This window comes from Ips typographus, linkage group LG1, assembly GCF_016097725.1.
Source record: "Ips typographus isolate SLU linkage group LG1, UJ_Ityp_2.0, whole genome shotgun sequence".
Classification (NCBI taxonomy): domain Eukaryota; kingdom Metazoa; phylum Arthropoda; class Insecta; order Coleoptera; family Curculionidae; genus Ips; species Ips typographus.
Window position 1 is genome coordinate 4,511,268 of NC_138422.1, and position 26,048 is coordinate 4,537,315.

At 33.9% G+C, this 26,048-nt stretch overlaps 1 protein-coding gene across 2 annotated transcripts in view; it reads left to right on the forward strand.

Moving 5' to 3' along the window:
- The window catches only part of RunxB (RUNX family transcription factor Runt related B), a 29,203-nt gene extending 3,776 nt beyond the window's left edge, over positions 1-25,427 (forward strand). Inside the window, exons 2-5 of one of the 2 annotated variants that reach the window (XM_081988756.1) lie at positions 3,203-4,069; positions 14,551-14,751; positions 23,026-23,208; positions 24,497-25,427. In XM_081988756.1, coding sequence (XP_081844882.1) covers positions 3,697-4,069; positions 14,551-14,751; positions 23,026-23,208; positions 24,497-25,149 — 1,410 coding nt within the window. In that variant the 5' untranslated portion in view covers positions 3,203-3,696 and the 3' untranslated portion in view covers positions 25,150-25,427. The remainder of the gene's footprint in view (positions 1-3,202; positions 4,070-14,550; positions 14,752-23,025; positions 23,209-24,496) is intronic. The other variant, XM_081988762.1, reaches the window with a different exon arrangement.
- The last annotated feature ends 621 nt before the right edge of the window (positions 25,428-26,048 follow it).

The window sequence follows — 26,048 nt, forward strand, 5'->3', positions numbered from 1 at the left end:
TGATGTAGATGCGGCAACGATGGAATCACGAAAATAGTTTAGATGTATTCCTTATGGCCACATTACTTATCACAGTTTTGGTTCCAACATGTAGCGTTTTTAGTTTCCTAGATACAGTACCTCGCATTCTTAGTTAGCCACCCTGTACAGGGTGCTGCATTTTCGATGGTACAGAGAAAACGGTAACAGATAGAAGATAGAGCTGAGATGACTGACGAAAAGTGGGCGGCGTAAACTTCTTTTGTTTCAAAGATACGGGGGGTTTTCGAAAATTGGTAATTTTTGAACCTCTTCTGTATTTCAGTTGCTCTTAAAGTTATCAAAAAAGGAAGAACGGTTCCCGGTAGTAGTTTTGATGTAGAATCCAATGGCGTCAGTTTTTTTCTATTCCGTTTAGTTTCTGACATATGACAGTACGTTACATTTTTTAAATGGATCATCCTATATATTTTACGTCATTTAATTCTGTTGATTTTTACCTTTTCAACGGTGTATTACAACATATAAGTTTGTAGAGGTTAATCCTGTTATTTTAAAAAAATACCTTTGCTAAGCCAAAAAAAGGCCAACATCTAAAATACCAAACAAAATCGGAAATCATATAAACTAACACATCAGAAAATTAAATATTTTAATAAATCTTATTAAAAATGTAAGTTACAAACAGTTCTACCGTCACTTTAAAAAGAAAAGTGGTAATTTCTATTTTCTACTATTTTTAAGGTAGAAGTTGAAAAAACTGTTTATAAACGACATGTAACATGTTAATATGAACATATCCAAATTTTGTTTCGACTGTGGGTATTTTTATACATGTTATTTAGCACTTTTTTGTTAAGGAAACGCTTCTTTTCTAATTACCAAGATTAACGTTTACAAACTTATATGTTTTAATACACCGTTGAAAAAGTAAAAATCAACAGAATTAAATGAACTGAAAATATATAGGGTGTTCCATTTAAAAAAATATAACTTACTGTCATATGTCAGAAACTAAACGTAATAGAAAAAAACTGACTTCGCCATTGGATTCTACGTAAAAACTTCTACTGGAAACCGTTTTTCCTTTTTTGATAACTTTAATAGCAAATGAAATACAGAGGAGGTTCCAAAATGACCAATTTTCAAAAACCCCCGTACTTTGAAACAAAAGAAGTTTACGCCGCCCACTTTTCGCCAGTCATCTCAGCTCAGAAAAAGAGATCAAACACGTATGCTACTTTTTTCTATCTATTACCGTTTTCTCTGTACCCCGTTAAAACCATCGAAAATGCAGCACCCTGTACAGGGTGTCCTAATAAGCCGTGCTCGCGGCGTTCGTTAGGGGGCGTTCAGGTCGATATCACTAAAATGAAAAATGTCCAAAAATTCGGAAAATTTAAATGGAAAGGAATAGTAAAAATCTCATAAAAGTATCCCCTATTCTCTACGAAGAAGTTTCCTATTTAAGTTCTTTTTCTATCTCTTCAAATAAAGTGGTGAGAGTAGTTCAAAGTTTGCTTTGAAAGAAAAAACGGCTAATCGTGGAAAGTTAATTTTTTCGGCATTTTTAAGAGCATTTTCCGTCGTGTAGAGTGTCTCAAAACAATGTTCCATTTATTTTTCGGTCTTTTCGATATAGGGCGTTTTTACAAAAATTACACTTTATCTTAGATATCTCGAAAAAATCAAATGCAATGGTATAGCTTCCTATTAGGTACATATTCCATAAGCAAACAATTGATTTTTTCTTTCTCTTTCGTTGTCTGGATCAAAACGGAATTGCGTGTACTAATGACTGCTATTATAACCAAACCCTATGCAAAACCCTATGCAATATACAGGGTGATTCCAAAGTAGGTGCTTTAATTTCACCTGCGAATAGGGCTTCAAAAAATAAGGTTTTTTTTTTCTTTGACGTTTTTTCGAAATATGAACAATAACGAAGATACAGGGTGTCAAAGTTTTACTGAAAAAAAACAAAATAAAAAATAACTTAAATTTTATTTTAACTAACTACAAGTTATTCCTTATCAACAGACATAAACAAAAATTTTACGCTCGCATTAAGACGGTTTTTATTTTTTTACTCGAAAGCGGTGCGTCATAGCAAAAATTAATAAAAGGGGTTTTATTTTTAGAATTGAGCAAGGAATTCAATAATAAATTTTATGGTGAAAAAAAAACCAGTACGGTAATAATTTTTTTCGAAAATGTATTAAAAAAATTATACGCGCGCCACTGGTAAACGCAAGAAAATTGTTGTTTCTTGGAAATTTCCTTTCCACGTAGCTACTGACACCTACAAAATTTGTCTAATTACTTCGAGTGGTTTGGCCAAAATCATTAAATTTTTATTTTCTCAGTAAAACTTTGACACCCTGTATCTTCGTTATTGTTCATATTTCGAAAAAGCGTCAAAGAAAAAAAAACTTATTTTTTGAAGCCCTATTCGTAGGTGAAAGGAAAGCATCAACTTTGGAATCACCCTGTATAGTATTCTAATTTGATTAATAATGTAATGTTTATAACTGTAAAAAGGAAATCCTTAATGATTTTTCAGTAATATCTTGTGTTACAAAAGAGATAGAGTACTGCAGTTTTCACACAACGTTAGATAATCTGATTGCTTATGGAATAGGTAATAGGAAGCCAAACCACAGCATTTGATTTTTTCGAGATATCTAAGATGCAATTTTTTGTAAAAACGCCTCTTATCGAAAAGACCGTAAACTAAATGGAACATTGTTTTGGGACACTCTACAGCACAGAAAATGCTCTTTAAAATGCCGCAAAAACAAAGTCTCTACGATTAGCCGTTTTCGAGATATTTCATTTCTTTCAAATCAAATTTTGGACTACTCCCACCACTTTGTAGTAAGTACCACACGTATTATAAACAATACTTTATCTACAACAGAGAAATATTTAGTGAGTATGTCTTTAGTGAGTATGTCTCAGTATGTATGTACTCGTAAGTACACTAATACCAGCAACATATCAACAATTATTGTTACTTGCATCAAGTAATACCTTGACAATCAAAATTATTAGTATTACCGCCCGCATATCAGTGCGGTAAATACACTTTCTGCACTGTTGTAAATTTTTTTTGTTGCATATGTTGTCACAAACTTGTGCAGTGCTAACTATCGCAAAGCATTTTTAAGAAATCAATTGATTGACATTTTTTTTAGTCAATATTAATTATATCCTGTTTCAGGTGCATAACTGGAAATGAATAACAGACCAAAAAAATAAAAAAAAAAGACGACCATCAACGGACGCTTCTTCCATAGAAAGGCCAGGCCAGAAAATTGACTTTTAATCCTAAACGAAACAGATAATCATCGAGCTTAACAAGCGACAAAGTAGCAACACGTAAAGCGAAACAATCGCAGCCACCCTGGGCTAATTAAAACAATCGGCGGAAGCGAAAAGGAAAGAGATGGAGAACGGACATATCAGAAAAACAGTCGCAAGAGAAAATGTAAAGGATGGGAGTTATCGCGCGCACTTTTCCAACGGCTGCGGTCCGCACTTACTACCACAGCAACGCGTGATTTTTCATCACATTTGCGCGTCGACTCTGGCAGTCATTTGTTTCACTCTCTTGAAAAATCGGACCCATAATATGTATTACTGAACGAAACGGTTTTCGCGCGAACGATGCGAACATAGGCGACCGGCCTGAATTAAAATTAATAAACTGGTAAAATGCACCTTGGAAGTGAAGTGAGTTCCACCACTGGTCATTATGACCGAAATTATAGTAACTTGACTGCCGAAATGTTAGCGGAAAGAACAATTGACGGTCTTTTGGCTGAACATCCCGGTGAACTGGTAAGAACTGGAAGTCCTCATGTTGTTTGTACAGTGTTGCCTCCTCACTGGAGATCGAACAAGACATTGCCTGTTGCGTTCAAAGTGGTGGCGCTAGGGGAAGTGGGGGATGGTACTGTGGTTTCGGTGAGAGCCGGCAATGATGAGAACTATTGTGCCGAACTGAGAAACTCAACGGCGATTATGAAGAATCAGGTGGCCAAGTTCAACGACTTGAGATTTGTCGGGCGAAGTGGCAGAGGTAAGGGTAAGATCCTTTTTTTTACACAGTTGTTTGCGATTCCTAAAAAATTTCAATATATGGTACTCGTAGTTATATTAGTTCAAAGATAACCAATACATTAACTACTATTATTACTTCGAGAGATCGACACCTCGATAAAACTTGACAATCAGAGTTATTAGGTTTCATATTTAGATTTTTTTCTTTGCTTACATAATCAAACGAAGCAAGCATTTAAATGAGTATGAATGTGAAAAATTTATTTGTTCTAGTTTTCAAACCGATGAGGGCCGGGAGTATTAAAACAACATAAACAAAAATGAAGTGTTTGGTTGTGCGTGTAAAAAATATCTGTCTTACACAAATCTGAAGTGTAGTTATACAGGGTATTCCAAACGTTTCAAAATGGTCTACTTTTTTCCACAAGGTGAAAGCTACATCAAGGACATCCACTACCTTTTTTAAATAGGTCATGATTTTACGAATATTCAATAATACATTCCCCGATCGAAAACTCATTTATCATTCAATATTCTATTCTAATTTGACGTTCAGGTATTTTAGTCAACAATGAAACCTGTTGTTCCTTGCTCAAAGTTTATATAGTTGGATTTTTACCTTTTGAGAATGACGTCATCTTTTTACATCTTTGTTTCTCGCATATCAAACATGTGAAATAAACAATTTTAGCAAAAAAGGCACGTTGTTAATTTTGTCGTCCTGTCAAATTAAAAACGTTGACATTTACTGTCACTTTGATTTAAACGAATATCAAAGGTATAAAATGCTGCGCTACAATGAGAAGGCCCAAATGCTAATTCTAAATGTGCTGCTTTTTTTCGAGTACGAAAAGAAACAGTTTCCAGATGTCAACTGAAACTCTCATGATCACTCATTTTTCAAAGCATTTGTAGGTTAAAATTTGTGATCTAATTCCAGACATGCGTGTTTTTTCACCTGCTTGACGTCATTCTCAAAGGGTAAAAATTTGACTATAGATAGATTTTGTAACCTTAGGTAATATTCCAAAATTCCATCCTAGCTATCTCTTTGTGAAAAAGTTAGAGTTTAGGTAGTTTTAAAACATTTGGAATACGCTGTATTGTTTAACATTACCACAAGATAATTAATATACAGAGTGGTCCAGTTTCAAATGTGAATAATTCACCAATCCATAGCCAATTAAAAAATAAGTTGACATGCATTATGTCATTTTCCTGAAAAATGCTTCCCTGAAAAAACGAAAACAGTCTTTTCAAATTTCTGTTTTAAAAATCAGTTTTTTGTCATAACTGTCAGACCGTTGGAGCAATTTTAAATTATCTCTTATAGTAAAATTCTGATTTGAAACTTCGTTTATGAGATAATTCAGTTATTACGTTCAAAGACCCACAACTAACCCAACCCAACTTAAAAATTGTCTTGGAAACGGAAAATTGACTTAGGAAACTTAAAAAAAAGTTTCCAGACAAACTGAAAGACTTTAGTTTTGAAAATTGACTTAGAAAAGATAAAAATCGATTTCATAAGCTTAAAAATTGCGTTTGTAACCAGTTTTCATGCAAATCGGGAGACTTTCATATTAAAAATTGACTTGTAGACATAAAAAACTACTTCTATACATTTAAACCTTAAAAATTGACTTGAACACCAAAAATTGACTCTGAATTAATGAAATGTGACATCATAAGCTTAAAATTTACATTCGAAGTAAGTTTTTGAAATTTGAAGACAAATTTCCATATTTGACATTATATTCATGAAAATTGTCTTAAAAAACTAACTTTTGTGCTTTTACTTTTCCTCTTCATTTTCTTAGAATTCTGGAACTATTTTTAGTGCTTCAAAACTGCTTTCAGCTTGGAGTTTCAAGACATTCAGCAAGTTATTGACATTCTTTATAGACTTAAAATGGCATTCACACTTTATCACTATTAATCGACTTCGAATATTTCTTAAAAGCCAGTTTGTACATTGTCCATAGTCTTGAAAATGTCATTTCAAGCTTCTTCACCATTAAATTGACTTCTACACTCATAGGTGCAATAAATTGTAGCATCTCTAAGAAATTCAGACTGTTTTTTAGTGCTTTTTAAGACTGAAAAATGCGAGTTTAAGACTATTTCCCGAAAGTTAAGTTTCTTCAGTAATAAAATAAAAAATTTTGGTACCAAATGCTACGATATTAGTCTGGGAACTAATTTTTAGAAATGAAATAGTCCCGAAAATGTAATTTACTTCTAGCTTCTAGACTTGTTTCAGTCCAGAAAATTGAGTTGTACACCAATTAAAGTACTGAAAATAGACTTTGGGAGTCTTTTAGGTCTCAGTAAAGTGAGTTCTAGCCCTAAAAGGTCACTTTTAGATTATTTTAGTAGTAAAAAAATAAGTTTCATGCACAATATAATCTTTGTCTTGATTTCCAGACTATTTTTAGTTCTTGAAATCCAGTTTCAGACACTCGGATGGCTCACCAGATGGCAGACTGAGAAAACAATTATAAGACTAATCCTAGTAGTAAATAGCAAGTTCTATTCAAGACTATTCAGTACAAATTTGGACTCTCACAAGTCTTGAATGTTCAGTATTACACTATAAAACGATTTTTTAAATTAAAATTTGGCCTGTATCTTCCTTAGGAAACGTTTTTCAGAAAAATGACATAATGCAAGTCAACTTATTTTTTGATTGGCTATCGAATGGTGAATTATTGACACTTAAAACTGGACCACCCTGTAGAGTGTGTTTCAAATCTCGCTTATTAACCCTGTATCAAAGATAGTTAATAGCCCAATAAAAATACAGAAAATATACAGTGTGTGCCATATATTTTATTTCCATAAAGTTTGATCATAATTAAAATATCGACGACACTAAAAACTGACTACGCCACTTGATTCTAAGGAAAAATAACAAATTATATTTTTTTTTTTCCGAGATATGGGCGATCACTTTGAAAATTCTTATAGCCATCTTACATTTTCAACATTTTAAAAGCTTTTAGTAATTCCTATACAATAACCAGATACACATCGTATAAAACTTGATTCGATTCTTCGATCGGATTAAAATAATCTTCGTTCAATCTTGTCTCTATCGTATAATTTCGAATTTGTTATTCAATCCGATCCAGAAATCCGCTTTTCTTTAAAATGAGTTAGAAAAAGAAAGGAACTAATCTAAGAAACAACAAGATCATATTTTCATATTTAACCTGTAGGTACTTATAGTATTCTTACTAAATGGTTTTTGTATTGTTATAATTCCAGCGTTGTCGCATCTACAAGAAATCAGTGGCAACAACGGATTTTCGTTCGACAACCTTAATAACTGATGCTGTTGATTCTGTTGATTTCGAATTCTAGACAGTTTTTGTTCTATTCAATTTCTTCCCTAAATGTTGTTTTCGAGATATTGACTTCGAGATTTCTTTTGCATATTAGAAATTTGTTATTAATGCTATCAACAAGTACATAGTTAAGAACGAATTTTGCAGAACTTTCCCAAACTCCAGAAATGCAAGATGGCGCCCATAAGAATTAACAAAGTTACCACTCATAACTTGGAAACCATGACGATAAAATGTTTCTAAATACCTCATCGGTCATCGTGTTCTACATAAAAATTATTTCGAAAATGACTTGGAGCTTGCTTGACTTTCCAAAAAATTACAAAATAAAAATCAATTTGACAACCGGAAGTAAGTATCACATAAACTTCCCCATTTAACCGACCCTCCGATTCTATTTCAAAAATATAGTGAGTGGTTTGTGACCCTTCAGTGAACACTCCTATTGTGACTATGGTTTGAACAGCATCGATGTAGTCCGGATCTGAATCTCATAGAACATATGTTGGAAATGATATGATTCGAGAGATCATCTTCTTAACCGTAGACACAATAAAAGGCCTGATCATTCTTGTGTTTGAAATCTGGAACCAAATAAACATAATCTCAAGATTAATTTTGAGTATGAATGATGATCATCAGCGAGAATAAAGTCGATATTATCGAATAAGTCGTAATAAGTTGTTGTTCACTTCACAGTCATTACAGGTGGTTTTCGAATTCTGACTACGTCTAAAATCGTAACAGAAATTTTAATTTCCGAGCAAGTTTTCGTATGTTTCCAGATGTTATAACCCAGAACTAGTAAAAAACAGGTCTACGGTAAAGTGTAGGTACAATTTGCATTTTTCTTTTTTACCAACAAGAACAAACTTTTTAAAAGCTTTTGGAGTTATAACAAAGGCATCTTGCCTGAGGCAACTATATCCATATACTGTACTTCAAAACGCATTAGAGTATTAAAGTTTTTCTGTGCAATGTGAAAAAAAGTAAACAATCAGCCATATCTTCATATTCATGTGATGCATGTAGCCGCTTTTTATCCCCAAGACTCGCATTAAAAATTTTAAAGGTCGGCGGAATTGTAAAGCCATATTTCGAGGTTAACCATAAAATTTTTAAAAGCTTTTGATGTAATGTTGTGGCTCCCCGAATTTACACTATCCCCAAGGTGCTCGCGAAATCCCGTGCAAGATTACAAATGGAAATATTAATGTTTTGAACCTGGATTCAACAGACCTGGGTTTAAAATAAACTTTAAACATTTTTTTAGTTTCATTTAGTGCTAACTTTTGAGGTTTTCTAGTTTAAATGTCCTGACGTGTCAAAGCAAAATAAATTAACCACATTATTGGGTTTCTTTCTAACGACTTATGGGGAAGCCCTTAGCTTCAGTATCTTGTTAGCTTAACCTCGCGGAACAAGATACTGAAGTTTGCAGTGTTTATAGCATGCAAATTCGATTAAATAGATTCGTACTGGTTTTAATAGTTTTACTCAAATTTTTGCCTATAGAATGCGTGAGTAAAAAAGTGTCCTGAACGAAATGTCGGACAGAAACTACATGAGTAAATTAAAACTTATTGAAAAAAACGGTGTACACTGCTCTAATCCTGGAAAAAATTGATTTCGTTTTCCTTTCTTTATCAGATTGTGTTAGATGATTATTCTAAATTATATGAGTTTCGAAAGCAGGACTTAACACTTGGTTGTAGGTAAAGCCATTTTACGCACTCGTAGAATTACACCCTCCCACTACACTAAGGATGTTTAGCATACAATTTCGATTACATATACTCCAACTTGTTTCAGAAGTTGTATTAAAAATTTCATGTATAAAATGCGTGATTGAAAAAGTTAGGTACAATAAAAGGTTTTAAACGGGAATTGTAAGAAAAAGTCAATAGAATACCCCGGACAGAATATGCTTTATTAAAAATTAAATCCTGGAATTGAAACGGATTTTATATTTTTGAGAGAACGGTAATTGATGGCTCCGGAAAATGCTAGTTTTGAAAGAATATTCTGAAAGTGACAGTTAAAATGACTGACTGGTTCGTTATGCGGAAGGTATTCCATCTATCAGTGGTAAATTAAACATTGTGCTTTTTCTACCGAGCTGAATTCCAGTTTTTGTCAAGAGGGAGTTATAGTAGGAAATAAATTTACTAGGATATCAGATTTTTAATCCGTACCCATTAGTTATAGATACCTTTAGCTAAGCTATTCCAAATCTAAATTTTGCCTTGTCATTCATCATTCTATCGTGCATCGACTATTTCCATCACCTATGGGCTATGTTTGATTGATTCCGCGCTTTTGCGTCGTCCTGTTATATTTTCCGATACTTTTTCTCTAGCGCCTGTTCGAAAATTTGTTAGCCGGATTTAGTTTTTATTTATCGCAGCCTCTGTTTGGGTTATTCCTCTAATTTATGGTTGCATTTGTTTGGACAGCTGCATAAATTGAAATAAATAATACTTTTTTCGATTCGGCTATCGTTAACCGTTGTTTTTATGGGCCGCGAATTTAATTAATTTAAAAACATATTTTAGTAATATTACCGAACTGACCAAAAATGTACCGGGAAAAATACGGAATGCCGGCTATTGTGAAAAATGTTCGGGGGCAACGTAAATGGATTTGTTTGCTGAGTTTGACCGTGTTCAAAGTATTAAAATATCCAGGATGATTTTTCCTAAACAAACAGAATATTTTTGCCATAACTAAATAAACTCTGTGCTGGTGCAATATTTATAACGGTTTTTAATTTTACTTGTACTGATCATCACTCATATTTTTACCAATTTTTTTACCAGGATGAATACTATAAATGTTTTCGAAACAACTTATTATGAGATAAATACTCGATTTTGGTAATGAAAATGATGGTTTAAAGGTGCATTACTACCATTTAATTATTAAATAAACAATTATTAGGTATATTGTTACAAATATACTGTATATTGTAAGTATGTACAAGGTGCTGCATTTTCGATGGTTTTACGGGGTACAGAGAAAACGGTAATAGATAGAAAAAAAGTAGCATACGTGTTCCGATCTGAGATGACTGGCGAAGAGTGGGCTGCGCAAACTTCTTTTGTTTCAAAGATACGGGGGGTTGTTTGAAAATTGGTAATTTTAGAACCGCCTCTGTATTTCATTTGCTATTAAAGTTATCAAAAAAGGATAAAACGGTTTCCGGTAGAAGTTTTGACGTAGAATCCAATGGCGTAGTCAGTTTTTTTCTATTACGTTTAGTTTCTGACATATGACAGTAAGTTATATTTTTTTAAATGGAACACCCTATATATTTTTAGTTCATTTAATTCTGTTGATTTTTACATTTTCAACGGTGTATTAAAACATATAAGTTGGTAAACGTTAATCTTGGTAATTAGAAAAAAAAGCGTTTCCTTAACAAAAAAGTGCTAATAATATGTATAAAAATACCCACAGTCGAAACAAAATTTGGCTATGTTCATATTAACATGTTACATGTCGTTTATAAACAGTTTTTTCAACTTCTACCTTAAAAATAGTAGAAAATAGAAATGGCCACTTTCTTATTAAAGTGACGGTAAAACTGTTTGTAACTTAGATTTTTAATGAGATTTATTAAAAATATTTAATTTCCTGATGTGTTAGTTTATATGATTTCCGATTTTGTTTGGTATTTTAGATATTGACGTTTTTTTAGCTTAGCAAAGGTCTTTTTTTTAAATAACAGGATTAACCTCTACAAACTTATATGTTGTAATACACCGTTGAAAAGGTAAAAATCAACAGAATTAAATAACGTAAAAATATATAGGATGATCCATTTAAAAAAATGTAACGTACTGTCATATGTCAGAAACTAAACGGAATAGAAAAAAACTGACTACGCCATTGGATTCTAAATGAAAACTTCTACCGGAAACCGTTCTTCCTTTTTTGATAACTTTAAGAGCAACTGAAATACAGAAGAGGTTCAAAAATTACCAATTTTCGAAAACCCCCCGTATCTTTGAAACAAAAGAAGTTTGCGACGCCCACTTTTCGCCAGTCATCTCAGCTCAGAAAAATAGATCAGAACACGTATGCTACTTTTTTTTCTATCTATTACCGTTTTCTCTGTACCCCGTAAAACCATCGAAAATGCAGCACCCTGTACATGTATATTGTTGCCGCATAACCAGATTAAGATCTCCTAAAATTTAGGGAAAAACTATGGGTCACTAAATAGAATTTTCTTAAATTTGGGGAAAAAGTGCACAACTTGACAACGCCATCCCAAGGGTGATCCAAACTTACCCCACTAATACGAAGTCTCAACACTCTAGGCATTAAAATAAGGGAGTTACTAAACTAGTTACTTGAAAATACTTTAAGTCTTTAACCAACTACTTACGGACACGTCCCGGTATCATCAAGATTGGCTAGAAAGTTTGAGGCACGTCAACGTTTACTGGACGTATATGAAGGACATTCCAGACATTCTGGAAGCTTCAAGAAGTATAAACCGCACATATACTGGGTGATGCACGCTGATGCTATATTAGAAGTATCTATTGAACGACTCAATATTTTTCGTTAAAATTTGGTAATAGCTATCTAAAATATTTTAGACTTGGTTTGACCAGGTCAGTAGGAAAGAACACCAACTTTTGATTTTCAATGGAACACTTTCTAATTTCATTTTAGATTTTAAGCGCAACAGCGAGAAAAACAAGAAAAAGAACGCAGCTATGAGCAGCAAACTATGCTTCAAGCTCGAGATACAAATCGATCAGAATTGCAAGCCTAGATTAATGAACAACTACAGATCATAGATGAAAAAGTGGAAAAGGTAAACAAACCATAAAGTCGAAAAGGTGGATCATCAAGTCGACGAAATAAAGACTCAGTTTGGACAAGAGATTGCAACTTTGCAAAAGTAAATCATAAGTCTTCGCGAGGAATCTAGGAAGTTAGTCGAGGTATCTCCGATAGAAAACTGCCTGACCGGATGCGACCATGAATTGTAAGGTGCCAAAGTTTGACGGGGGAGTTGTATAGGAAGAAGTTTGAGGCTGCCGCTGTGGCTAATGGGTGGACTGAACATCAAAGCCACCGAGTTGGTTCTGACACTAAGAGGTAAAGCTCTAGAGATACTCCAGAGTCTCCAGGAAGGAAAACAAGAAGATTACTACCCTCTTGCTAACACGCTAAAGTTTAGATACGGGAACAAATACCTGATGGCAGTGTAGCCATCAATTTAGAGCTGAACAATTTAGAGCTGAAATTGAGCGACTCAAGCACCAGAGGAGTTTCTGCACCAGATCGCTGTCCAAAACTTCACTGATGGTGTCAAAAGCGCAGATCTACAACAGGCGCTTTGTCTTGGCCATTTTAGGAACTTGACTGATGCTACAGCACAAGTCACAAGCTTAGACTTCAAAGCCGCAAAGAACATCGCCTACAAAAAAGAAAGAGTGCGAGAAGTAATATTTTGAGATGACCAAGACCAAGTTGATTCTACCTTCGATTGTTAAAAAGCTGAACAAACTTCTGCAAAAAAAGCGACAATAGCAGAAGAAGTCACTCTCACTATATAAATTGTTAGAACTGGAGGACGTTTAGGACATTACAGCAGGAATTGCAAACGGCGGCCTCGTTTACCAAACCCGCAGTACAGAGGAAACCATGACCAAGAAAACTTGAGGTTGCAGGAGTAAAAAATTCCTGGTAAATGTTTTATTCTGGAACTTTTGCAAATGATAACCTTAAGGTGAAATCGTGGCGTCTGGAAATTTGATTTATTAAGCTGTCTACTTTCAAGATGTTTGATGTTTTAAATGTAAAATAGGCATAATTTATAAAACATGTTTTTTTGGCGCAAGAACCGGTACAAATCATACTGTTATACATCGTTGATTTCGCTATTAAAAGATACCAGGACCAAGTATTTTTTGTTTCTTGATATGATTTGAAATAACTTAACCTAACTAATTATTAAACACGAAAATCTGAATAATTACTATTTTATATATATCTCAAAAATTAAACAAAAAACTTGATTTCCAAAACTGTAAACTTTTTTCTAATTTAACCGACTTCGTATCTCTAACGGTTTTGCACCACCATGCAATGCATCTTTATCTTGTTCACCCTGTATAGTTTCAGTAAATATTTGAAACAAAAAATCCAAAAATTTTTTTACCTGTATGAATTCTCTATAAGTAGTAAGTTTAACAATGTAGATAAAATATGCCTGTATTAATCTCTTTTTAGATCAGTTTCCATTTTTATTCTCTATCTTAGAGGCTAGAAAATTCTTTCATCGAATTGAATAGTAAACTCGATACGGTACGACATAGACAATATTCAGTTAAGGTAATTTCAACAAGATTGAAGAATTAAATCGAGTTTCCTACGATGTGTTTGTTGTCAGTGATTTCTGTTTAGAAAGTGCTGTTCAATTGAGTACAACAACAATGTCGTAATGAAGTCTGTATATGACATGTTTGGCAAAAACGGGAAAAGCCGACACTCGACACGTGTAAAATGAGTAATTCATGATCTTACCTACGTTATGATATTGATATGTCTAACTAACTACGTTACAGGGTGATCATAAGCTCAATTTAACTATGTTTATAAGCCTTTTATAGGTAATGTTAATAGCGGTGTAATATTGAAATGTATAACATAATACCACATATTAATTTACAATTTTTACAAATCGACTAAGGTAGACTCATTGCTATTAGTACAATAACAATAGTTTAAACATATTGAGGAGGTAGTAATTCTAATAATAATACCGCAAGAAGAGTCAACAGCGTAATACCTTTGCGAAAAGTAAATCTCGTTCGAAATGCATTTGGCAATAATACAACGAATTATGATCGTCCTGTCGATAAATCAGGGATTTGTTAACTTTCAGGTATAATTCATAGATTAGAGAATGGCCGAAGCGAATCCGCAAACAACTTAAATACTGGTGTTTGCTTAGCGATGTTGGCATTTAATTAAGGCCGGGTCCGTACGGTGGCCGACGTATTTTATGCGGTGAGAACGTTTTGACACGATTTATGAGGCTTAAATGCTCGTTTTGCCAGAGGCTTCGGCCATATCATTAGGTTATTGGCTGTCGTTGATTTATGCCTCATTCAATGTGTGTTTATTTCAGGCAAGAGTTTCACCTTAACGATCATCGTGTCGACGTCGCCGCCCCAGGTAGCCACCTACAACAAGGCCATTAAGGTGACAGTGGACGGACCAAGAGAACCAAGATCGAAGACACGTCAAGCAGGGTTTCATCATTTTCCTTTTGGACCAAGACCGTTCCATCCTGATCCATTAGCTGGAAGTTTGCCTTTTAAATTAAGCGGTAAGTAACAAAACGCAACTATTATACTAATTCAATGTTGTCAGTAGTTTGTTTTGCAACAAAAAAGTGACACCAAACAAGAAATCACATTTATAAATGCCATTGTTAAAAACACACACTGGCTTGTTGAAATACAACACAACTTTTAAATTGTTAAATTAAAGGTCAATAAAAGCGGTCTAAACCGTTGATAATATAGCGTTTTTTTCCACTATTAACCATAATTCTGATGGTCCTTTTATTGGAAAATTAAAAATTTAGGATAACAGCAAAACAACAACATAAAGAACTAATCTAATTTATCTGCCTCGGTCAAGTCAAGTATAGGTATATAATATGTCATATGTCTTAATAGACATTGTGCCAGACTCTAGAACTAGAGTTTAGAATCTATTTTTGCCCTAGGTGAACAATGAGCATTAAGGTAGAGAAAACTAATTTCTCAAGTTACTAATCGGTCAATAGTGGTATGTTTATCATGTTAGTAGTGAAAAAAAAAACATCATTGAAAATGTCAGTGTCACCAGTTTGAAAAGTAAATTTGTGTATTGAAGGAATACTGGTTTGAGGTTATAGTGCGACTTTCTATAACTTAGTAGATTTATTACCACTAGCTTCTACTAAAGTATGTTTATCTATGACTAGCATAATAATTATCCATTACATAGCTTGTTTTGAGTTACGTAATGATCGATTTTACTACACTAGTGCGATAATAATTGAATTTATCGCACAAGTGTGGTAGAGCATCGTAAAAGTACAATCAAACAATCATTGTCGCACTAGTGGCTGTAAAATCTATCATTACGTTATGCCGTTGGAGTTAAAAAATGACTAATTTAGAGCTCGAATCAGCTAAGAAAAGGCCACAGGCGTCATCAAACGATGATGTCACGATCTCTGTACGTCTCGCTTTAAATATTGCTGCTCTCGTTACTTTCCAAGTTGTTGCAGCCAGTCAGTGGCGTGCTATTATTTTATCAGTAAAATGAAACATTTTCGTCGTTTTTAATAAAGAAAATAAAAGACAACAAGTTTTTCAAAGGAATGGAAACTCCTTCTGCTTCTTTCTTCATAAATTGTAAGACGTTACTGACGATTTCACGGCCTTGGCTGTATATGATAACACCTTTCTTTCCAACCTTTTTGAAAGACATTTTGACAAAATAACGTTTTTTATTCATAACACTATGTGAACTTCAACTGCGACCATCAACAATACAACCAAAACACCAGACTAAAACGGAACCTAACCTAACCCCCTAAGTCTCCCTGTCCGCCACTACATTTTTTTAAACTTGGCAACACCGTTTAGAGTGCCGGCTAGTAAAAGCATATAAAAAGGTCCAAATGTCCCTGGCCGCTGCCGCATCTGTTTTAATTGTGTCCAAGTAAAAACCGTACTACGTTGCCAAGTGGCTTTTTGACCGCTTAACAATATATTTTCGGGAATATTTTAATAGGACGCCTCTGATTATATCTAATGCGACGGCAACTGTAGAAGGAGAAAGAAATAGTTTTAAAAACTGCGTCATTGATGATGCGGTGGCCTTTTCTCATCTGATTCGAGCTCTACGTGTAGAGCTCGAATCAGCTAAGAAAAGGCCACAGGCGTCATCAAACGATGATGTCACGATCTCTGTACGTCTCGCTTTAAATATTGCTGCTCTCGTTACTTTCCAAGTTGTTGCAGCCAGTCAGTGGCGTGCTATTATTTTATCAGTAAAATGAAACATTTTCGTCGTTTTTAATAAAGAAAATAAAAGACAACAAGTTTTTTAAAGGAATGGAAACTCCTTCTGCTTCTTTCTTCATAAATTGTAAGACGTTACTGACGATTTCACGGCCTTGGCTGTATATGATAACACCTTTCTTTCCAACCTTTTTGAAAGACATTTTGACAAAATAACGTTTTTTATTCATAACACTATGTGAACTTCAACTGCGACCATCAACAATACAACCAAAACACCAGACTAAAACGGAACCTAACCTAACCCCCTAAGTCTCCCTGTCCGCCACTACATTTTTTTAAACTTGGCAACACCGTTTAGAGTGCCTGCTAGTAAAAGCATATAAAAAGGTCCAAATGTCCCTGGCCGCTGCCGCATCTGTTTTAATTGTGTCCAAGTAAAAACCGTACTACGTTGCCAAGTGGCTTTTTGACCGCTTAACAATATATTTTCGGGAATATTTTAATAGGACGCCTCTGATTATATCTAATGCGACGGCAACTGTAGAAGGAGAAAGAAATAGTTTTAAAAACTGCGTCATTGATGATGCGGTGGCCTTTTCTCATCTGATTCGAGCTCTAGATCGTTGAGCAAGTATTGTACGTAACTCGTATGGTGGGGCAAATTACCTCGTCGTAGCACTTCCCACTCGTGACTATAAAAAAGTGCTCATACCACACTAGTAATGTAAATAATTATTATCAGCTTTCCGTTTTATTTTCTTTTCTTTATATGGGAAATAGTTCGAAATGATTACTAAATAAAGAAGTTTGGGAAAAAAAACCAATTAACATTTGTTTGTTTTGATTTTCAAAGGTTGGCAGTACGAAAGTTTGTTTATGCATCACAGTAACTGTGCGGCGGGACATTTAAAATTTAAACTAAATGGGTAAACCGACAGTATTGAAAACATTACAGGTTGATGGCTACAGATGCACTCAACTACTTTTATTAAGGAAGTTTTTCAATTAACTGAACCGTACAGGCGCAAAAAAATCAAAACCGTTTTCTTAGGTTAATTTCTTATGTCCAGGGTACTCTTGGACACGAGGTATAAATAGAATAAAGCCACCAAATTTATATTTAAAGCATTCTTAAAGTCAAAAATGCTACTTGGGCTGGGACAGGTAGTATAATTGAAGATCAATGTTAATGTTTTCTGGGTCTATCTATAATGTATATTTCTGATAGTGTAAAAACTTAATAAACAAAATTAAACACTCCTCCAATGTGTTTTATAGATCCAACATTTAATGTAATTAAAATGTATTACCTGTTGCAACACCATTCTAATTAATATGTAATGTATTTTACAAGTATCGTTTAATATACCCCCAATATACAAATGATGAATTCTAATACCGTCTCGAATTTTAGCACTCTTTTGTAGTTTCGAAATTAACAACTGAAAATATTTTTAATTAAACTGTGTCGGGTCCTCAAAAGCTTAAATACCCCCCCGGTCATCCTGCAGCTCGCAAAAATGCTAGATTTGAAAAAAATATTTCAGCTCTAACATGGAGTGCGAGAGTAATACCGGACCGAATTAAATAACGTTTCATTTTCAAGTACTAAATGTTTTATTTTGGACGTTCAAACACAAATGAAAAGTGCACGAGGAAATGAAGTCGGTTTATTTGGCCAAGTTGGCCGGCGAATATTTTCCGTTTTTGCATTTATTGAGGCTATTATTCTATTTAATCTGAGCCTAAGCGGATTTTGCATCCAGTCCTGTCGACCACGTTTGGCGGGCGAGTATTCCGTGTAAAATAGAAGAAATAAAAAAATCTTTTTTTTCAATTCATTTTTCCCTCTGATTTTGTAACCTTCATAAACATTTCGTATGTTGAATAAAACGAAGCTACATGTATTTAACTAAATTAAATGCCTCTTCTGTAGAGAGTCGAACTTCAAAATATCCAGTATTTCCCGATAATTGCTATCATTACGGGAAAATATTTCGAACTAAATTATAACCGTAAAATTCGCGGCATTTTTATGCAGTTATTATTAAATTTATTTCCAACTTTAATTTTATTAACGACCGGAACGCAAATCCCCTTACCGAATTTTATTTTATAAAAACAACGCTCGGCAATGTTTTTAAACCCGTTTGTAATTTTATTCAAAAAAATGGAAAATGTAACTTTTTTATAGTGGCTATATTGAAAATTTAATATTCCGTTTGTTTTTGCGGGTTTCGGTTTTAATCAAATAACGGTTTTATTTATCTAATATCAAAACCAGTTTATTTAATAACAATTTTGAGGTACTACCCACATAATGCAAACAAAATAAAACGAAAACTAAAAAAACTAACTAACTTTTCATTTTTTTTTTAACTTTTGAGATAAAACTAATTATATAGAATAATTTCGATTTTCTTAGAATTTCACCATAAATCCGCCTGAACATTATCCAGACAACTTTATAATCTATAATACCAGTACTAATTACACCTATTTTATTGGCTAAAATACAAATGGGTAATTCCAACCGTCTATTATTCTTATCTTAAGCCCGTGCAATGGGCGATATGTTATAGCGGAAGATTTTATGACTTAAGCCATACGAGTTATAAAAGTAAATTGAACGGTATAGGTGGAAGGTTTAATTAGTCGAAGCCCTTTTTAGAGCCCTTTAAAGGACGATCATTTAGGAAGGGATGGGGTCTATAGAAACTTTAGAACATTGCAGTCTGATCTTACTAAGACTGGGGTATAAAATTTTATCCGTGAACGGTATAATATTGTACTACGAGAAAAACAGCGTAAAATGTAACCGCATAGCCATTTCCGTTATTAAAGTTAGAGTGGGTACTTGGACAAAAAAGAAAATCAGATTTTTCATCGTCCATTTATTACACGTCCAACATTCAAAAAGTCTATTAAAAGTTCATTCAGCAAATTTCCTGTAATACGTGCGCAGATTTCAAGCCTACAGGGCACACTTTATTACAACTAAGCGTAATGTGTGTGGGATTTCATATTCATTTTTGCTTTTGGGTATAATGAGTGGTAGCGACTATTGTTAGTACTGGGATAAATTGCAGTTCTGGAAAATTAATATTTTCTGTAACTGTATTTTTTATTTTATTTTTATTGCTAGGTTTTTAGCAAACTAATAAGTAACTGTTTTACTAACGTGTGAGCTATGCTACTTACTATGAGGGGCAAATATTGTCAATTTTACAAGGTATGTCAAACTATTTAAAACAAGTTTTTTTCCAAATGTCAGAAAAATCCTAATTTCCTATAAGTCAATAGAGCCATTATAAGTAAAACTTCTATGCTAGTAATTATAAAAAAAATGTAGTAATTTATAAAAGCTAATACATTTATTGAGATTTTTGATTTCTGATTAATATATGAGCTGATTACAAAATTTTCTAAGACTGTTTCAAAATAAGCTTATTGTTCGCTAGTTTTGAATAAATAATACCACCTATTACCTACCCGTAAGTAATGAGGTATTACTCACGGCGATTTACTCAATCTTATCGTATTGCTTAAGTACACAGGGGTTACAAATAAGTTTTTAAATTCAAACACCTTATACATTGCTTCAGATATTAAAAGTACTCATAAAGACCAATTCAATGATATACGATTTTATAGCTTTATTTGAGGGAATGATATGATAAAAAAATCCAATCAGTAAGTTTCTATGTATCTAATTACTTCCTCAATAATTATTCAAAACACAAGTTTTTTAAAAGGTGGACCCACCTATACCAATGATAGGAGTAACAATGTTAGCTATAACGTCAATATGGTATTTCAATGATAAAAAGTCCATCTAGGCATTAGTCCGCAAGGCCTTACTTATTGAGCTACAGGGTGTTTAAAATTAATTTTAATTAGGTAAGAGCAAAATGAAGCTCTAATTTAAGTGTCTTATGTGGTCACCTGGAACGCTGGAAGACGTACCCAGGAAATAAGCATGGGAAGCAAGCTATTGCAGGACCAAATAAAAATAAGGCTCAAGAACTGCTAAAGTACAGCAGGAAAGAACTGAAAGACCTAACAGCGCTTCTCACAGGGCATGGACCTGTGAGACAACACCTGTTCACCATGAAACTATTCGATGATAACCTGGACTGCAGACTATGCGGGGAGGAAATCGAAACGTTTGAACACATCATATGTGAATGTGAAGCACTTGGTCAAAGGCGACAAACAATCTTCGGGAAAACTAAGTTAGTACTGAAAGAGATACAAAGAGCACCAAGCAAGGACCTTATTCACCTCGTACGGGAAACAGGGATAATGGACTGGTGTAACTAAAGTACCACAAACATGGGGACAGTACAATAAGCCATTAGGCTTACGTGCTATCTGGAGCTGACAGCCGACAGACCCATGGAGAAAGAAAAAAAAAAAAAAAAAAAAAGTGTCTTATGTTACAAAACAAGTTTTGTCCAAATATTAATATTATATTCAGAATTACTTAGAAAAAACATACACCCTGTAGCTCGATAAGTAAGGCCTTGCAGACCCATGCCTATATGGACTTTTTATCAATAATACCGGGAGAAATCGGTTTGTAAAGTATCGGACACTTTTTTAATCTTACGTGATATTATAAAAATTCCATCTTAGTAGATTTTATCGTGTGGAAAAAGGTAGACCATTCAGAAATATTTGGAATACCCTGTATAATATAACACATGAGGCTTTATTACCAGAGACGACAAATATGATTCCTCTACACTGTAATACAGCGTGTTTATCAGAACTGAACATAGGACTATAACTAACATTACATTGGACATTGGACATTGGATAAACGTACAAAAATTTCATTGAACATGAAATATCTGTACTATATCAGATACAGGCTATTGATTTTATTCTAGATTTCTCGAATTAAACCCTTTCTCTGTACGTTCGTTCCATATGCTCGTAATTTACGCTTCCGGGGGTTTGATCGAAGCAGAATGTGAGTAGTTTCAGCACACTGTGAATAGGTGGCGTTAGCCAATGCAACAAGTAATTAAAAATATACGCGTATTTTTAAAGTCAACATTAAGTTGTGATGAATGACGTCAGAGAATGGTTTTGTTGAAGTAGTGTTGAGATTGTGTTGGAACTGTTGAGCTGGTTGGCAACATTTTTCTTGTTGACTTAAAAAACGGGATTTACATTTAAAGAACCTTTGCTGAGTATTTTATGCCTTTTCTATTTTCCTTAATCAACAAACACAACCAACAATAACAAATGCCGGAAAGGCTAATACATAACGTCAAAAAAGCTTACATTGTCATTGGTGAAAATTGACTTCCAACATGAAATCAACAAATCCATCAGCTCTGAGGCTTGGTGGAAAGTTGAGGCTATGTTGTATTCATCACAGATTTATGTTGACTTAAAAGACAGTGACAGTTGGATCCACCATTAATTCATCAGCACTTTAAGAACACTTTTTATAAAATTGTGGTGCTTGTGTTGGCAACAATACCTAAACTGTTGACTTTAAAAATACGCGTTATGTTTAACAAACCTGTGTTAAATATCTAAATACAAACAAAGTAACATTGACTTTTGCCAGTTAGATTATGTATAAATAATAACTATGCGCTAGTATATTAATGTCTATAAACTTTAGATCTACAAGTACAACAAGTTGTTGTTCAAGCTAGTAGAGTCTTTTTTATTTTATTTTTTTTTTTAGTAAGACGTCTCTAGTAAAAGTTTAGCTAATAAGAAATGTCGTCTGAACGTCTAATTTCTCATGGCCAATTCGGACTCTGTAAAAATAATTAATCACATTAAAACTTCATTCCCTCTAGTTTGCTTGGTGACCTTTTTTCCTGGCTCGTAACCGAGCAACCTAACGCGGGTTGTCGAAAATAAGGCTCATTGGTTGGAGTAGGGATAGCCGCAACCTCATTGGATTCCCACACCATTCCGATCATTAAAGTTTATGTGGTCGGTATCTTAGTAAGCTCAAGCTGTCTGATCGTTAACTTTTAATTGATAACAATTACGGACAAAACTAATTTTTGTGGTCTTAATTCAATATTGACTACGTAGTTGATACTTGTATGTATCTTCTGACAAGGAACAACAAATATTTCAAATTTACAAATTTGCACATATTACTACACTGCAGAAACGCATACCTTACCTCCGTAATATTACAAATGTCATTTTTGCAGGAAATAATCCAGCTGAGTCTAACGAACCGCGCCAGTCTTTGCATTTCAAAGACGTCCCAGCAGCAGCCTTTAATACCAGAGTGGCATTACTCGGTTCCGTTTTAAAGGGTTTGAATAATCGCCTTCGGACGGGCACAGCTTATTCTGCCCCGCCAAGATAAATGTCACCCGGTCGTTCTAATTAAATCCATAAGAAGGATAAAAAATCTTTAGGGCGTTGTTAACACAGAGTAACGGTTTTATAGGGGGATTAAAAAGTTCTTAGAACCGAAACAGAAAAGCTCTGTAATTCTTTTGTCTTTCCGATACTAATCCTGATGGATCAGGGATTGTTGTCCTAAAGAGAGTCTCTTTGTTTTAATTAGTGTTGGTTTCTTTCAGGTATAGCGCACCATTTGGCTGGACTGCCAGGACACCCTCATGAGTGGGCGTTTCTGGGTGCCAGACATCCATATCCTCACGGACCTTTAATGTCTCACCACCATCATCATCCACCACACTTTCCTCCACATGTATTTGCAGCATTAGACCGTCCTATTAATAATTCGCCGAGAATAGCAAATGGTAAGTCATTAATTTAGTTTAATTTATTATTTTCAAATGTGAAAGTAAGTGTGATTTGTCAAGATATGATTTCTGTCAAGATATTAGGTAGTTTTATCTCGAGACAGAAATTAAACTTTCCACCGTAGTTTGTATACTATTTTATTTTCAACCATTTATCAGACTCTTATCAAACTTTTAATAAATCATTTAGTTGAAATATTGATTGCTCATAGTCTCTAACAATAAGGTAGTATAGGTGTACGAGTAGTCATGACTTCAACCATGATAAAAGACTGGTGATTTGTTTACAATCTTGACAACGTCATTATTGTGCTATTATGTTTTCAATATTTTGAAACGTTTCTTAAAGTGATTTTAATATGGAGATTTCTGAGTACGCAGGTGTTACTTGTCATCACAAGAGAAGTAAAAAGAACTGTAAAAAGTAAGCCCGGATATGACCAAAGGCATATTGACACTCAACCGGGTGGAAAGTAAAAGCAGGTAATTTTCATCTTTCCACCTGGTTTACACATAAGAAATAATGTTATTACATACATAGTTGAAAATAATAGTATATTATTAACCAAGCTTTTGCCAGAAGCTTTTATTGACCGTATGTCAAGTTTAAATCCCGAGGAGCGAAGCGACGACTGTGAATAATAAAGCGTTTTTTCCACTATGAACCATATTTTTGATGGTCCTTTTATTGAAAATTTAAAATTTAGGATAACAACAAAACCACAAAATGAAGAGACCACTTGACTTGACTGTCTCTGTACTGTGGCTGTTACAAACGGTAACAAAACCAATTATGCAGGGTGATCTATGAAACTGCATTGATCGGTTAAGACAATGGCAAATGCTGGAAGGTGTTTAGTCAGAAAGTCTCTGACATTTCCAAGACGAACATTTTAGAAAATTAAAGACACTTATAAATTAAAAATTGCCTTTTACAATTTTTGAGAGGCTTTAATTTAAATTTTACTCAAAATTTTAAAAAATAAAGAATGTCTATTTTTGTCGAACGAGTTAAAGAATAGTTGAAAGTGTAAAAACTCTAAAAATATTCATCAACATATCAACAAACCTTGACAGTTATCAAGTACAGATTCATGTGCGCTTTTTTTCACAATCGTAATAATATTTACGATTGTTGCAAATTCATGAATATAAACAATGGCGCATTGCACTTTTTAGATCAAAAGTTATGGTTTATTAGACTGTGCAAAGTTTACAATTAGCTGTATTTCATTAAATTTACTCATTCATTAAATAAATAATAATGATTTTCATTTAATTTCAGAAGCGTCCTCCACATCACTGGGTCCCATATCAATAAACTGCAACTCCGCCCATAGCACAACATCGCCCAAAACATCACCCACCCAAGGACTGTTAACAACTGCAGAAAGCTCCAAGTCGCCCCATGAAGATGACATATCAGTAACTGCTTCTCCAACGCCTAGTCCACAAGCTTCCTCCACATTCTCCGCAGTGACGCCTTCAAGTCAGACCAATCAACAGCAGTTATTCAACAATGCATTGGCGGCCAGTTTGTTTTTAAACACGCCATTGCTACCACCTCCAAGCCAGTGGTTTTACTCCCAGTTTTATCAAGGAGGCGATTGGAACTGGATGAATTTACGGCATCCTTCTCTAGTATCTTCCATTCTGTCTCCTCCAGAAGATCATCCGGACAGTTCAAGCGAAAAAGTTGATATATTGGAAGTTGAAGATGAAGACGTTAAAGACAAAACTGAATCTAGTGACAATGAAAAAGAGTCACCTAAAAAAGTTACTGTAACTGAAGGAATTAATTTGAGTGGTGGGAAAGTAAAACGAGCTGCAGTAACGCTGATTAGGCAAAAAGAAGATCTCACAGCAAACAAAGATGGATCGAGTAAAGGTAATAAGAATAGCGTAGCTAAGAATTCGGATGTCTGGAGACCGTACTAGGTAGTTAAACCAAATTGATGTATAATTGAACATAACTTCACTGTGGCACCACTGTATTGAATTTGCACTTTAGTATTTCATTAAATTTTCATTCGGAATGTGATGACCTCACTAAATAATAAATTGAGTTTGTTCTCGAAATTTCAAAACACCCGATGTATTCAGTGTGTCTTTAATTTTAGTCTTAACCTTAGGGTAATGGTTATGTAAATACATTTTGTTGATTATCTTTGTTATAGTCTCCTTTTGTATATATAATAAATCTGTTTTAAGAATTATATTGTTTATTTATTTTTTCTGAATTATGTAAGTATATGGTGATGCACCCCTTCCTCATAAATCTTTTCTGCTTAATTTCACAAAAAGAAAATGTTAAATACAAAAGTTGTAGAAAAGAGAGTAGAGTTTTAATGATTTTTAGTGCAAAAAGTATTACTATATTGCACTACCAACAACCCATGCAAAAAGTCCTTTCTTGCACTTACGTGCTGTTAAACTCCACCTTCGGTCTCGTATAACAACTTTCACTAGCGTGCAAAAAAGATGTACCTTTTGGAATTGTTGCATAAATAACTATTGGATAGTACAGACTTTTTATAATGGAACACCCTAAATATTATCTTACAGTCTTAGTGACCTTATTAAGCTGATTTCATGGCATACAAGCTTCAGTTTATTCGGTTAATGCAATGCAATTTTGTTCAACAGACTGCAATTAAATACGACTTTTGCAAACGAATAATAATTATTAATGCTTTTGTAGTAGAATTCTGCTACCAGTTTACAAAATAAACCATTGTGTTTAATATAAGAGTTAAACTAATTACAAGATTTTCTAAAAAAAAGTTTGATATAGTCTTTTAAAAAAATTGTGAATAGACATAAGTACAGGGTGATTG